The sequence below is a fragment of the Dermacentor albipictus genome, chromosome 2, assembly GCF_038994185.2.
Source record: "Dermacentor albipictus isolate Rhodes 1998 colony chromosome 2, USDA_Dalb.pri_finalv2, whole genome shotgun sequence".
Classification (NCBI taxonomy): Eukaryota; Metazoa; Arthropoda; class Arachnida; order Ixodida; family Ixodidae; genus Dermacentor; species Dermacentor albipictus.
The window spans coordinates 35,977,628-35,990,872 of NC_091822.1; the positions used below are offsets into that span (position 1 = coordinate 35,977,628).

A 13,245-nucleotide genomic window follows, 5' to 3' on the forward strand; every position below is an offset into this window, starting at 1 on the left:
GGTTGCCATATACTTCTGCACTTTTGAGCCACTCTTTTAAGTTAGACTTAGTTTAACTCAGTGTGCGACTCGCTGCCTCCTTTTGCCTGTCTAAACCGCTGTCGAAATGCTTTGGCAGAGAGGCAGTATTTGCGAAGAAGCGCGGCTTCTACCTTTCCATAGTTCTCATAGTCTTCTTTAGACGAACGTGCGAGATCTTCCGCAGCCTCTCCTGGGACAACTGAAAGAAGTTCTTGAGACCAAAGGCTTTCGTCCAGCCCTACCTTTCCACACGCACGTTCGAAATTCACGAGAAAAAATGCGATATCACCGCCTATCCTGTACGGTAGCATCAGGTCCAGTATTCTCAGTTTAGGGGTATCGCCTCCACCTGAAGGGGACTTCAACGCACCGAGTTGATTCGAATTCCCTCTATTTCCAGTTCTCTCATTTTAAGAGCAAGATCTCGCTATTCGCGCCTTTTTCTCTCTTCAGCCTCCTCGAGCCTTTTCTGCTCCTCCGCGTCCATGCGCCTTTTCTGCTCTTCTGTCTCCTTGGGCCTTTTCTGCTCCTCTTCGCGTATTTTTTTCTCGCTTCTTCTCTCAAGAATTTCTCCACAAACCTCTTCCATTTCCCCCTCAGTTAGCTATTCTGATTTCACAATGTCCAGAACGGCTTTCTTTCGCCTTGCCGCGGCAACCGAAATGCCCATCTCCTGACAAACATCAGGAAGGTACTGTGTCCTCAGCTTCTCCTGCGCGATCTGACGGCTCGTCACCGGTTTTGCCTCTAAATTAGCTTTGCTTACGAAGCCGGAAATCTATGCAAGGCCTGACACGAACTGAGACGAAACTACTACAGCCCTATCAGAATACTTGAGCAATCGTCCTTAGCATTTACATGTGCGACAGGGGTCTGGTGATGCGAAAGGCAAATGTCGGGCACTCACCCCTCCAGAATAGTAGCTGAGGCTGGTCGACATCGTGGCTGCCGTTGAGCGGTGTAGCGGGCGTTATGTGGCTTCTAATCTCACAGCTGTCTTTACCGTAGTAACTTCGGTGTGAAGGACGAGAGACGGAATTTTTCGCAGATGAAGAAGGAATGAAAAGCTTTATACAATATTTAAAGATTGCGGAGGATAGCGTACATGTAGCTGTAAGAGTTGGAGTTGGAGTCGGAGTTTATTTCACCACAGTGATTCAATGTTTACATAATCATATAGAGGGAGCATCAGGCCGACTGGGCAGTCAAGTATAGAGAGCATCAGACCGACTGGGCGGCTTGAGGTGACTCTCTCTCTCTTCACAATGGGCCAGTTCTCCCTTAAATCCTTTTGATGACTCCTCGTCGGCAGGAAACAGTTTGGCGACTTCTCGTTGGCAGGAACACACCGAGGCGGGTGGTGACGCCACCCGTGTCGAATTCTTGATTCGTCGCTGTGATTGCTGGGTGCTTCTTGAAGTTCCCTTCAGTGTCGAATTCTTGATTCGTCGCAAAGAAGTGGGCGCTCCTGTCGCCTCGATGATAGGCACGAGGTATGGCACTACAGTACGCTCCAGTGCGTCTGTCAAACAGGGATCGCGCAGCCATTTCGCCGTTTCGCGCGAAACAAGAGTACGAATGCGAAATCAAACAATGCAACGCACCAACTGCACTTCGAACCGATAAAAGGGCAAGGAGGGTGCAAACACGACACCTTGCCGGGAGCCGCAGCAGTGGCGAGCTCCCGCATGGCATCTCCCAGTCTGGAGCGTGTAGATCACGCTCTCTTATAGGACACCGAATGTCCCTCTCGGTCGTTAACTCAACCTAGAATACACAATATCCACTGAGCGCGCACGAGCTGATGAACTTAACGTGTCAAATGACGTCTATGCTAGGTGACGACGTTGCAGCACCACGATTGCACACTTAGACGTCACGTACGCGTTTAGTCGTCACTAAACGATGCACACCAAGACGTGACCATTCTTTTTTTTTGGCATGCAGGGATTTGTCTAAGCGAGGCAATGTTTAGCGAGTAAAGAAAGATAAAAAATGGACGACTATGATTTACCTCGGACGTTGACTCGTTCCATAGCTTCAGAGTCGGCGAAGAATCTCGAGTCAACGATGGACGCGCAGTGTATGACCGCGTCGACTCCGCTCAGCGCTGCACCTAAAGCAGTGGCGTCGCAAATGTCTCCCACGTGTTCTTTCATCGCTATAGGCTGGGAGACCTGACGACCTGCGTGAAGTGAATGGATCAACAGCGCGATGTAATTTGTATCTCAAAGCTGTGAGTGGGAAGGGACAGGCACGCAGTAGAATACTTTCTAGTAACTTCGTTTAACCACGAATCTCCAAAATGAACAACACGTTTCTTTACTGCGCTCGTACTCCTTGTACAATACACAATCAGGCCGCTGCAGAAGCCTATATACCCGCTGGCAGTAGCGCGCGCATTGCTAAACCTACTGTGCGATTGCTGACAAACGTGTTCTATTTATTCGCGGACATTAAAGTGCTCGATTGTCCCGTAGTACAAAGCAATGGGAAATGTGAAGTGCGTTTTAAGTCTAATTTGGAATGCACGCTTATGTAAAAAGCCCCGCTTTCACTGTCGTCTTTTATTACGTCTGTTGAGGGAACGCCAGAGCCGCTTGGTTGCCTCATTCTCAAGTGACTGCAATGAAGCACTGCATTAGACAGTTGGACAGCAGTTTAGCGCAAAAAGCAAGGTGCAAAAACACATTAAGTGCAATGCATGGTGTTCATGGATTTGATTTCTTGGGTTGTACACGGTGCCGAAACAGCCATCTGGTCATATTTCACGCCGTATGGGGGCACTCTGGATTCACTTTGACCACCGGCAGTTCTTTATTGTTCACCAATTCACACTACACGAGCGCTTCTTTATGCCTTCTCCATAGAGATTCGCCCCAACTGTCTGGATCAAACTTGCGACTTTGTGCTGAGCAGCGCAACGCCAAAGCCACTAAAGCATCACGATGGGTATTAGGACCCTACTCTAACTCCGTCCGCACGTTATTCGAGATAGATCGTTCAGCCCTTTCATTGAAGAGGAAGTCGGCACGGCCGAAGAAGTTACACAGACAGCAGTCGCGTCATTTTTTAAAGCGCAGCTTTTTTTGCTTCTTCTTACAACTTTCCGCGCGCTCGTATGGCACTTGAAGCGTGCACCGCTAGGTTTCATGAAACACGCATCTTTGAGGTGACATTTGTGGCGGACGGACATCTTTTGCCAGGGCTCCACGGCGGCGACGAAAACAAGGTTTTTCTTCATGCTTCGAGTGTGCTTCTGTTTTTTTTTATTTGCTGAAGTTTAGGCTTTAAATAGTAATCGGCTAGTTGTTTCCTTTCTTCTTTCTTTCCTTTTTTTCGTGTTCGCGGGTGTGTATCGTGTATATTTGTATCGCAGGATAATCAGAGCGTCCTTTTGTGCCACGTATTTCCACACGCGCAACCGTGTGGGACGTTAAGTATTTAAAGCCTTTGAATAGAAGTTGGGAAGTGGCAAGACTATTTATATTAGTGGTTTTAGTACGTATGCGCATTCGTGCAAGGAACATTGCTTTGTTAGGACAGGGAGAGCGTCGCTGCTTGTTTGAGCACGTGCGAACACGTGTCATACCTTAAGTCTGTGCGGCATTTATTGCTTCTAAAACATCGGTGATAATTCCTTTTCGGCATTTTAAGGATTTAGATGCTGTACGTATCAGCCTCTGATAGGAGGCACGTGCTCTGAAAGCTCAGATGTTTGCCTTAGAGAAAGCTAAGTGCAACACATGGCAAGAAAGACGGTAAAGCTTGAAGTGGGCGGGGGGGTCACTCAAGGCAGATGACGGGATGGATGAAAATGGAAAGGAAATCGAGTCAATCGGCAGTCACTGTGATGTAAATGCTAGGCTGAAGAAAATGTGGGCTTTGCAGGATGAGTTTGAAAACAGGTCGAAGAGCTCAAAATGAGCTGAATATGGAGCGTGATACAAGGAGGGTAGTGGAAAAATGCCTTCAAGCCGCCGAGGAAAAGCTGAACAGGGCCGCCATCGTCAACGAGAATAATCGTGACAATAAAACGCAGTTTCTAGACGTGACAGGGTAAGGAGTGTCAGCAAAGCATGTGCAATGCTTGCAACGTGACGAGGGGGTAGCTGGAAAGGGCTTCACTTACCTTGAGGCGGCCACAAAAGAAAAGCATGAACGCAGGGGTCAATGCCCCTTGTCAAGTCTGAATCACGCGGAGAAGGAAAATAAAGGGAAGCAGGGGGAGGCTTCGGCCACAGGAGAGAATGTAAAGGTCGTTATTATCGGTAACTCAAACCTGGCTTGTTGCTCAGAAGCAATTGTTGAGAGGGTGAAAGGCGGTAAAAGAGTGCTGGTAGGGACACTGTCAGGCACCGGGTGCTGTCATGAAGCGAGCAAAAGCAAAGCTCACGGAAAATGCCCACGGACGAAACCTTGTAATACCAGGTGGGCTAAATGTCATCCTAAGCAGAAAAGGGACAGGACTATTCCAGTGCTTGGCGAAGGGGGTAGATGGCTTGCGCAAGCTGCTCCATTAGGTGCAGATCGTGGTGCGCACGGCGCCGGAGGTGCCTTTACGTGACAGAAACGCACAAATAGCCGTAGTGTCTGCTAATGAGGCAATATCTTAGACTTAGATTGTTTTGTTCAATTTATATAAAGTAAACGGTGGATGATTCAGAATATGTGCAACCATAGGATTATCAGTCCTCCTGTTTTTATCACAGCTGTAAAGTTCTTCCACACACCTCCGGGACCAAGCTTTTTAATATTTCTTTTTTCCCAAAAGCAATTTCCGAATGGAATTTGTTACCATTAGATTTGGTTGGCCAGAAGACTGTGGATACATTTTATGAATTATAGTGCCCCCCGCAACAATGACAACAAAGGCACTGCAGGCAATGTCTTAAATAAGAAAAAATTGTTAATGGGCCTAGAGAAAGGTTTCGAGGTTGTAGAAGTAAACTGGGAAGTGAGAAGGTGTGGTGGTTTTCAGCAAGACGGGATGCACGAGAAGTGGGCTGGTGGCTTGGTGGTCGCGCAATTGCTTTTTCTGGGGAGCCATGGGGGCTCAGGAGGCAAGTGTAGGTAGTGATGAAGAAAGCCCCCTATGGGAACATCCGAGAAGTAACGCCGTCAATAGCACAAAAATGCGGAATAGAAGAAAGAGAGATCGCCATGCAATAGGCTACATAAACATTCAGCGTGGCAGAACAAAGAAACTGTTGGCAGAGTGAGGAGCAGCTAAATAGAGAACGGATAGGGGTGTATGCGGTTACATAAACGCACCTTGAAGAAACTTGTAAGAGCCGCCTGTGATTGAGAATTATGTTTGGGAAGGAAAAATCAGAACTAAATTGGAAAGAAAGGGAGGGGAAGTCGGAAATGCTCATCCATCAGGGAGCCAAATGCAAATAGTAACTTCAGAATGTCAATAGCATCTTTGGTTATCAGGTACGATGAGTTGCAAAAAACACTTGGCTGGGCGTAACGTATTTTTGGACTGGAAATAATTGCAGAGTGAAGAATAAAGAGTTAGTGAAATTCCTAAATGCGGATGTTCAGGGTTTCGGGAATTATGTAGAAATCATCCTATTAGGTGGCATGAAAGCCCACATACAGAATCTAGGTGGCTATACCGACGACAACAGGAAGTGAATATTAAATGCTTGGGCGCAAAATAATCTCGTTAACCTGAATACAGGACATAAGTGTGACGGGCAGACCACGTGGGAAGTGGGAAAATGACAATCGACTATTCATTACAATCTGATGACAGAAGGAATTTAATTGAGCTTAATTTAAACCACGCGCGCCTAATTTACACCTTAACGCGATAAAACGAATAGAGTGCTTCTTGTTTGGCCGCAAGCAGTTCGTAATAGTTAACGACAACAAATCTGCTCCTTGTCCTGTGACACTAGGAATACCACATGAGTCAGTTCTAGGACATTGGGTCTCTTTTGTTTACATTAATGACCGAACATTTGTCCGTCCTTAAACTGTTCGTGGATGATTGTGTTATTTATCGCGAGATGTTAACTGCTAATGACCAGTTAAATCTACACATGAACCTGGGTCATATATATGCATGGTGCGAGATTTGGTTAATGAAACGAAATATCAATAAATGTAAGGCTATGTTAGTTACTCGCCGTACTGCTCACAACATTCCATGTACTCATTCTTTTAATAACGTTCTCCTAACACCGGTTTCCATTTACAAATACTTAGTTATTTATGTTTTTAAGAACCTTTCCTGGCAAACTCATGTTGATCACATCACTAGTAATGCTAGTCGTACTCTTGGTTATACCAAACGTAATTTTAGTCTGGCTCCCATCAACTTAAACTCTTACTTTATAGAACATTAGTTAGGTCTAACTAGTCGCAAAATTTCGCGTCTCTGTCTAGTTCATAAAATAGATCATTACAATGCCACTTTAAGCGACTTTCTTTTTTTACCACCATTGTACATTTCTTCGAGAAACGATCATACTTCAAGGTTGACGTGGAATTTTGTCGCACTAACCTTCAGTTCAATTCCTTCATTCTCAGAAGAAGGGGCGACTGGTACCTACTTCCCGCTTCAGTTGTTACAATCGTCAATGCCAACGAATTCAAAAAAGCCCTTGCTAACAACTTGTTATAACCTACTATGCTGTTAAAATGTGTGTTGTTTTTCATAGCACCTATTCTTCTCTATAATGCATCGGCCCGCAGAGAAAATAAATGAAATAAATCAAATTAACTCACCATAAGCTGCGAGAAATTGTCATGGATAAGGAAGAGCGGAGCAGCGTAGTCAGTAACCATACACGCATCATTTCTACGATGAAATATCTAGTTGGGAAAGGGAGCAAGGAGCGTATAATTACCCCAGGCTATTCTGGTCATGTGCTAATTGTGACCGTCTTGTCCCTGCGAACTTCTTAATCTCATCCGCCCAACTAACTTTCAGCCACCCCCTGCTACATGTCCTTTCTCTTGGAATCTCTTGGAACGGAATTAAGCTCTTTCTTAATATCAGAAAAAGCGCTGTCCTAGTTTTCCCTCAAAGCGTTCCTGTGCAAATTTCGATTTTTTTATCGACACGACAGTATCCAACAGGTGAATTCACCGAAATATCTGAGAGTAATGTACACCGCAAAACGTAATTGGAGTCCACATATATAGCATATTACCACATAGGGAACTCGCACAGTATGAATGATACGTAGGCTAAGCAGCAGGGTTGTGTCGGCATGTTCTCGCTATGACCTATTGCATGTATGTTGGCTGCGTTTTGTGTTATGGCGGACCAGTATACAAAATTTGGCCTCTGATTCTATTAGAAAGAGAGGCGTTACGTTCATGTCATGGGGTCCCTAAATTAGTCGCTAACAATATTGTATACCAAGAAGGACGCCTGCCTCCTCATGCGACTTCATATCCTTTCAATACAAACTCGTCTAGAGATATAAGCACCACCACAGGGATCGCAAAATGTTTTCGGTTATGAACCAGCCTCATTTTTTATATGTCAGTGGAATCCCTCACGTTGCCTTCAAGTTGTTTTTGGTGAAAACCTATTCGACCCATTAAACGTTCACCTTTGCGAGTTGGTCTTACTAAATTCCCCGGTTCCAGATGCTAACATTGAATTTGGTGATATTTTTCGAAATAATACTTAAAACCTTCCCTATCAATACCTGAATTGTATTCTGGAAGACCATCTTGCACACGTGCATACAAAGCCGGTGTAGCAACTGATGCTTCCGTCTGTGAAGGAAAGGCAGTGGTGGGCATTGTATCACCACATCTAAATTGCTCTTTTTTGATTCGGCTACCTGGCCTCACGCCTACCTTTCAGGCTGAATTATTTGGAATTGTTCTAGATTTACGCAAATTACCACCGTGTCTGTCATCAGGCACAATCTGAACTGATTGTCTTTCTGTCTGTTCTTCACTAACCATACCCAAATTGTCAGATTCAATAAAAACTTTCTATTCTCTTCTCCCAAGACATTTACGTCTCGCCCGTTCAGCATGGGTGCCAGGTCACAAAGGCCTAGCATTAAACGAATCTGCAGATGCACTCACAGTAGCATCCAACGATGGTCTTATAATCTCCATTTTAACTTCGTCAGCTTTCATCACTGCGGCGCGATTCGGAAAATATACTACTGCAAGTAAGTTCGCGAAATCATCATCGGAAATATCTGATTTCCCGTGTCTCAGTTTTGCTTGGAATAACAAATGGTGCTCCTCTAGAAAAATTAAAGTAACCATTACAAGACTACGCTGCCGAGTCCCCCCACTTGACTTTTACCTCCACAGGTCTGGTCTGGCTATATCATCTTTGTGCCCTTTATGCAATGAGAGTGAATGTCTGGAACAATTCTTTTTGACATGCCGCCGTTTCACTATTCAACGGAAATGATTTTTGGAAGCACCATTCCAACAACTTAGCTCGAATTTGACTTTTCCTCTAACTGTTTACTCGGGGGCTACCGTACTGGGTTACAGCCAAAGGAACGTTTGTGAAGCCCTCTGCATCTTAATCCGAGTGAAAAAAACGAATTGCATGTTAGAATTCTTCGAAAATTTTATAATGTTCACAAAGTTCCCAAAAATATTTAGATAATTGATTATCCATACCTGTAACAGTAGGCATTTCAAATCCCATTTACAAGGTACTTATTTCATTTCACACCAATTTGTTACGAAAGAAATGCTAACAGTTCCTTCACCACCCGATTCATGGCCGATAACTCAGAGTGGGTTGCGCCATTTCACTAGGGAACAAGCACATGATAGCTACCCAGCAGTAAATTTAGGCTCCTTGGTCTTCTGGAAGCCTTTGGGCTCACTGATATCAGGGGGAAAGTAAGGATGACCATTATAAAGATTAGTAAGAGGCGAAGTGAACATTAGCGGCAGGAAAGTGGGGAGATCACAGACAATGGAAGCGTAAAAAAAAGTTCCGTGTAGCAGTTGAGAAAGCTTGATGCTGGGAACTTTTGTCTTTATGTGTTTTATTTTAATTTCTTTTTAAATGTAGCTCAGACATAAGACAAAATGACAGCAAGGGCCTGGTGGCGCCACCCAGAGCTCCGCTTCAAAGCGTCCGTCCGTCCGTCCGTCCGTCCGTCCGTCCATCCATCCATCATCCATCCATCCATCCATCCATCCATCCATCCATCCATCCATCCATCTCCGCAAGAAGGACGCTGTGCTGCCACGTCCGCATGTAAAACGTCCAGACGCGCAAGAGCAGTCTCTTTGCTCAGCAGCCGCCCTTACAAAAAAAAATGTTGAAAGGTTATTGAAATATCATTGGTCAACGTCAACAAATGACCTTGAAAGATCATTGGGGAATTGTTGAAACATCATTGAGGAAATTGTTGACAAGTGTTGATAATTGGCCCGCGACATTTTGTCGAAACATCATTGTGGCCTCTCAATTTGAAAGATCATTGGCATATCGTTGAAACTATGGTGTATTTCACTCTTGAAAGCCCATTGAAGCAGTGTTGAAGATGTGTTGTTTGTCAATGTTGAAAGCCCATTGGGGTATTGTTGAAATGTGTTGTTTGTCAATGTTGAAAGCTTATTGAAGCATTGTTGAAGCTCAAAATTGAAAGCCCATTAGGGTATTGTTGAAATGTGTTGTTTGTCAATGTTGAAAGCCCATTGAAGCATTGTTGAAGCTCAAAATTGAAAGCCCATTGAGGTATTGTTTAAATGTGTTGTTTGTCAATGTTGACAGCCCATTGAAGCATTGTCGCAGATGTGTTGAGTCTCAATTGAAAGCCCATGGAGGTATTGTTGAAATGTGTAGTTCGTCAATATTGAAACCCCATGGAAGAATTGTTGCAGATCTGTTGAACATCAACACAAATTACGTTGAAAGCCCTTTATGCCCCACTGGGTATTTAGCAGTTTAAACCTGCACTTACCTTAAAATACAGCTGAGCTATGTTGCATATAATTACCTTTGATGTCACGGTGGTATGTCTGCTGTGAGAGGATAGGGATAAAATTTAAATACAGGCATTTTGTACCGCAGGCTTCTGTCACCCTGGGCTCAAAAGCATGCTCCTAGATTGCCTGTAATAAACCATATTGTAAAACTGCTAGCAGTACTGTTATGCCACTTTTTTCAATTGTCAGAGTGAAAGGTCCTCCAAAAAATCGAGAGTGCTGAACTGATGCAGACAAACACCATTTTTCTAGGTGAACTGTTTATTTGTAACCACACATCTGTGTAAATGTACAACCATTTGTAGTTTGAGATCAGAAACTTCTTAAAAACTATCGCACAGTACAAACTTCCTGCAGCTTGACACCATAACAAAATTGAATACTGAAGATGTAGTCAGTGTGGCTCTCAAGTAAAACACATTTACCAAAAGAAATAAATTTTAAAAAATAAATGCCTAAATAAATAAATGTACAAGCAGACTGACATGACTAAATAAGAACACTCAAAAAAGGTACTTGCTTTCTCTATTAGGTAGCCAGTGGTACTATAACCATGGAACAATTTGCTAGTGCCCACAGCACTCAACTGAGACCTGATATGCAGGGTGGTTATCTTTAGGTTTCATGGAACTTATTGAAGACTGACTGTTGCAGCTAACATAATTCTAGATACAGAGTGCCAAACATTACTTGCATGAGAAACAAGACACCATAGTCAGCTGATTAACAAAAACTCAGTTCCTAATAAAGTTTTTACGAATTGTAGCCGGTAATTTTACAAGGTGTATGCACTCAGAATGAATTTCCAGAATGACACTAGTAACGAGACACATGCCATCAAACTGGCTGAAGAAATGCACTGCTGTAGCACTTACTTTTTTTAACAAAACGCACTGTTATGCATCGAAGCACAAAAGTAACCGGAATGCCCATGTATTTCTCTCACATTTATGGAAAAATTTCGAAACTGGTGTCATCTTGGAAATTAATTTCAAGTGAATGTCTTGCAAACTCACTGGCTACAATTTGCAAACTTAAATATGTGCTGTGATGTTATAAGTGAATTAATAAATTTATGACAATCAGTTTAATGTTTCCATTTCATGTGCTAGTAATGTCCACCTCTGAATAATCCAGCTCAAGAACAAGAATTATGCTACCTGGCAGACAACTTAAATATCTGTAAAACTGAAAAAGGATCACTGTACAATCCTTATATGTTGGTTGAATGGTGTGCGCCAATTTCAGTAAACCTTACATACTTTTGAAACATGGCAATCACAATAAGTGATGCTTATGGGAGCAGTTTATTATGCTGCATTGCTGTTGCATGATACAGTTGTGTTTTCTGCCATGATAATGTTCCTGCACAGGTAATTCCATATCAAGCGACTTATTCATATTAACTGCTTCAGATTTTCATATGAAACAAAGACAGCTATTAGAGATGTGCTGGAATACAACAAAGTTGCTCCTTGTGCGAGTTCGATTTCAATTTTATTCGCTGCCACAAAAAATAACGAAAGAATTCAGAAGATATGGTTTTATGTAAACATGAAAGGCACATCATCGCCATTACTGGAGATGTTTTGTTGCATATTAAATTTAAGCCGACTTATACCTATTAATTTTACTCATGTATTTTAGATAGCAATAAAACATTTTTACAACGTTATGTAAAATGCCGTTTTTAGTGAACTTTAAAAATGGCACAGATGCACTTGCAGGTACGCGATTCCATGCCGAATCGACAAGCATTTTTTTGACACCGCACATATATCTGAAACATTGCCATATGTTTACTAGAGTTCGAAGCTCGTTACCCACTTTTATTTATTTTCGCCAGATATATTGTAGCATTTTAGGAGACAGTTTAGTTTTCCTGTTCAGCTGAGCTAGAGGACATCAAATGTCCTCTAGCTTTTCATTTTTTTTTCAAATGCGTCAAATACTTTTTTTTTTCAAATGCACATTGTATTGATCGAGGCCTTCAAATGGTGTGCGTGGAAATACGGTGAAGTGATGAAACTGCCAAAATAGCCAATTTTTCAAATATTTGAATACTTCAATTGCTTTTGGCACCGGCAAAAATGAGTCAAATTGCAATCCGTTAGCTTTTTTTTTCGTCAGAAAAAAATTCACAGGACAGAAATTAAATACAGAATGGTAGCCCAGGTGACATAGTATAGCAGAAAAATATATGAAGCTCTGAAGGTTCAGCTGATCGCCTGTAAAAAAAATTCTAATCTTTTGCAAGAAGCTTCATGTTCAAGGAAAAAACAGCCTTCGTAGTTGGCGAAAAAATGTGATACATTATAGGATAGCTCTACATGTCTGCTATGCATGTGTGAGGTTAAAAAAGGCATTTTTAAATGCGAGAAATTCTTTTCTGAAATTTTGTCAGCACCGACTTTTCTCTGAGGTGCGCACAACTTGTTGGCCGGGAATGCAGACGACAAAGCCGGCTTCGTATGCAACACAGATGACAAAGAAGGGGTGTTAGGGTCTGCATTTTATTGCCAAGGGACACATGCTCTAATGCAACGAGGCTAGTGTTTGGTGTGGGCCAGGTAAACCATACAGCCATTGCACAGAAAATATCAATACGAGGTCTGTTAGAAGAGTATCCGACCTTTGGCTGAAGAAGAACGCATAACTGAAGCGTTGGAAACTTAATCACCCTCAAAGTAGTCTTCTTGGGAATCCAGCCACTTCTCCCAGCGGTGCTGCCATTGTTAGAAGCATTCCGAGAAGGCCTCTTTCCAAATGGTCTTTAGCTCAGCTGTCGTTGCAGCCATAATGTCTTCTCTTGTCTGAAATAACGCTTGTTTCAATGGCCCCTTGAGTTTGGGAAACAGCCAGAAGTTGCAGGCCGCCATATCAGGAGAGCAAGGAGCCTGTCGAACTAGAGGAGTCTGGTTTTTCGCCAAAAAAGTCTGAATCAAGTGCGAGAAAAGCATTGTCGTGATGGATGTGCCAATTTCCTGTTGACAACTTCGGTATCTTGCTCCATACAGCATCACATAGGCCATGGAGGACATCCCTGTAGTAGTCTTTAGTGATTGTTTGACCCTGTGGTGTGTATCCGTGGTGTACCACACTGCGGGAGTGAAAGAAAGCAGTCAGCAACACTTTGACGTTGCTGCACACTTAGCGGTCTTTGGTTGGCGACGTGGAATGCTTCCACTGTAACGACTGGGATTTGGTTTCCGGGTCGTAAACATACACCCAAGACTTGTCACAAGTGATTATGGTGTGGAATGCTTCCACTGT

The 13,245-nt window shown here is 43.2% G+C and overlaps 1 protein-coding gene across 3 annotated transcripts in view; it reads right to left on the minus strand.

The window, feature by feature from the left end:
- The window catches only part of LOC135920425 (3 beta-hydroxysteroid dehydrogenase type 7-like), a 123,057-nt gene that overhangs the window by 43,897 nt on the left and 65,915 nt on the right, over window positions 1–13,245 (minus strand). For all 3 annotated transcript variants that reach the window (XM_070533545.1, XM_065454695.2, XM_065454694.2), the window contains one exon: window positions 2,036–2,206. In XM_070533545.1, coding sequence (XP_070389646.1) covers window positions 2,036–2,206 — 171 coding nt within the window. The remainder of the gene's footprint in view (window positions 1–2,035; window positions 2,207–13,245) is intronic.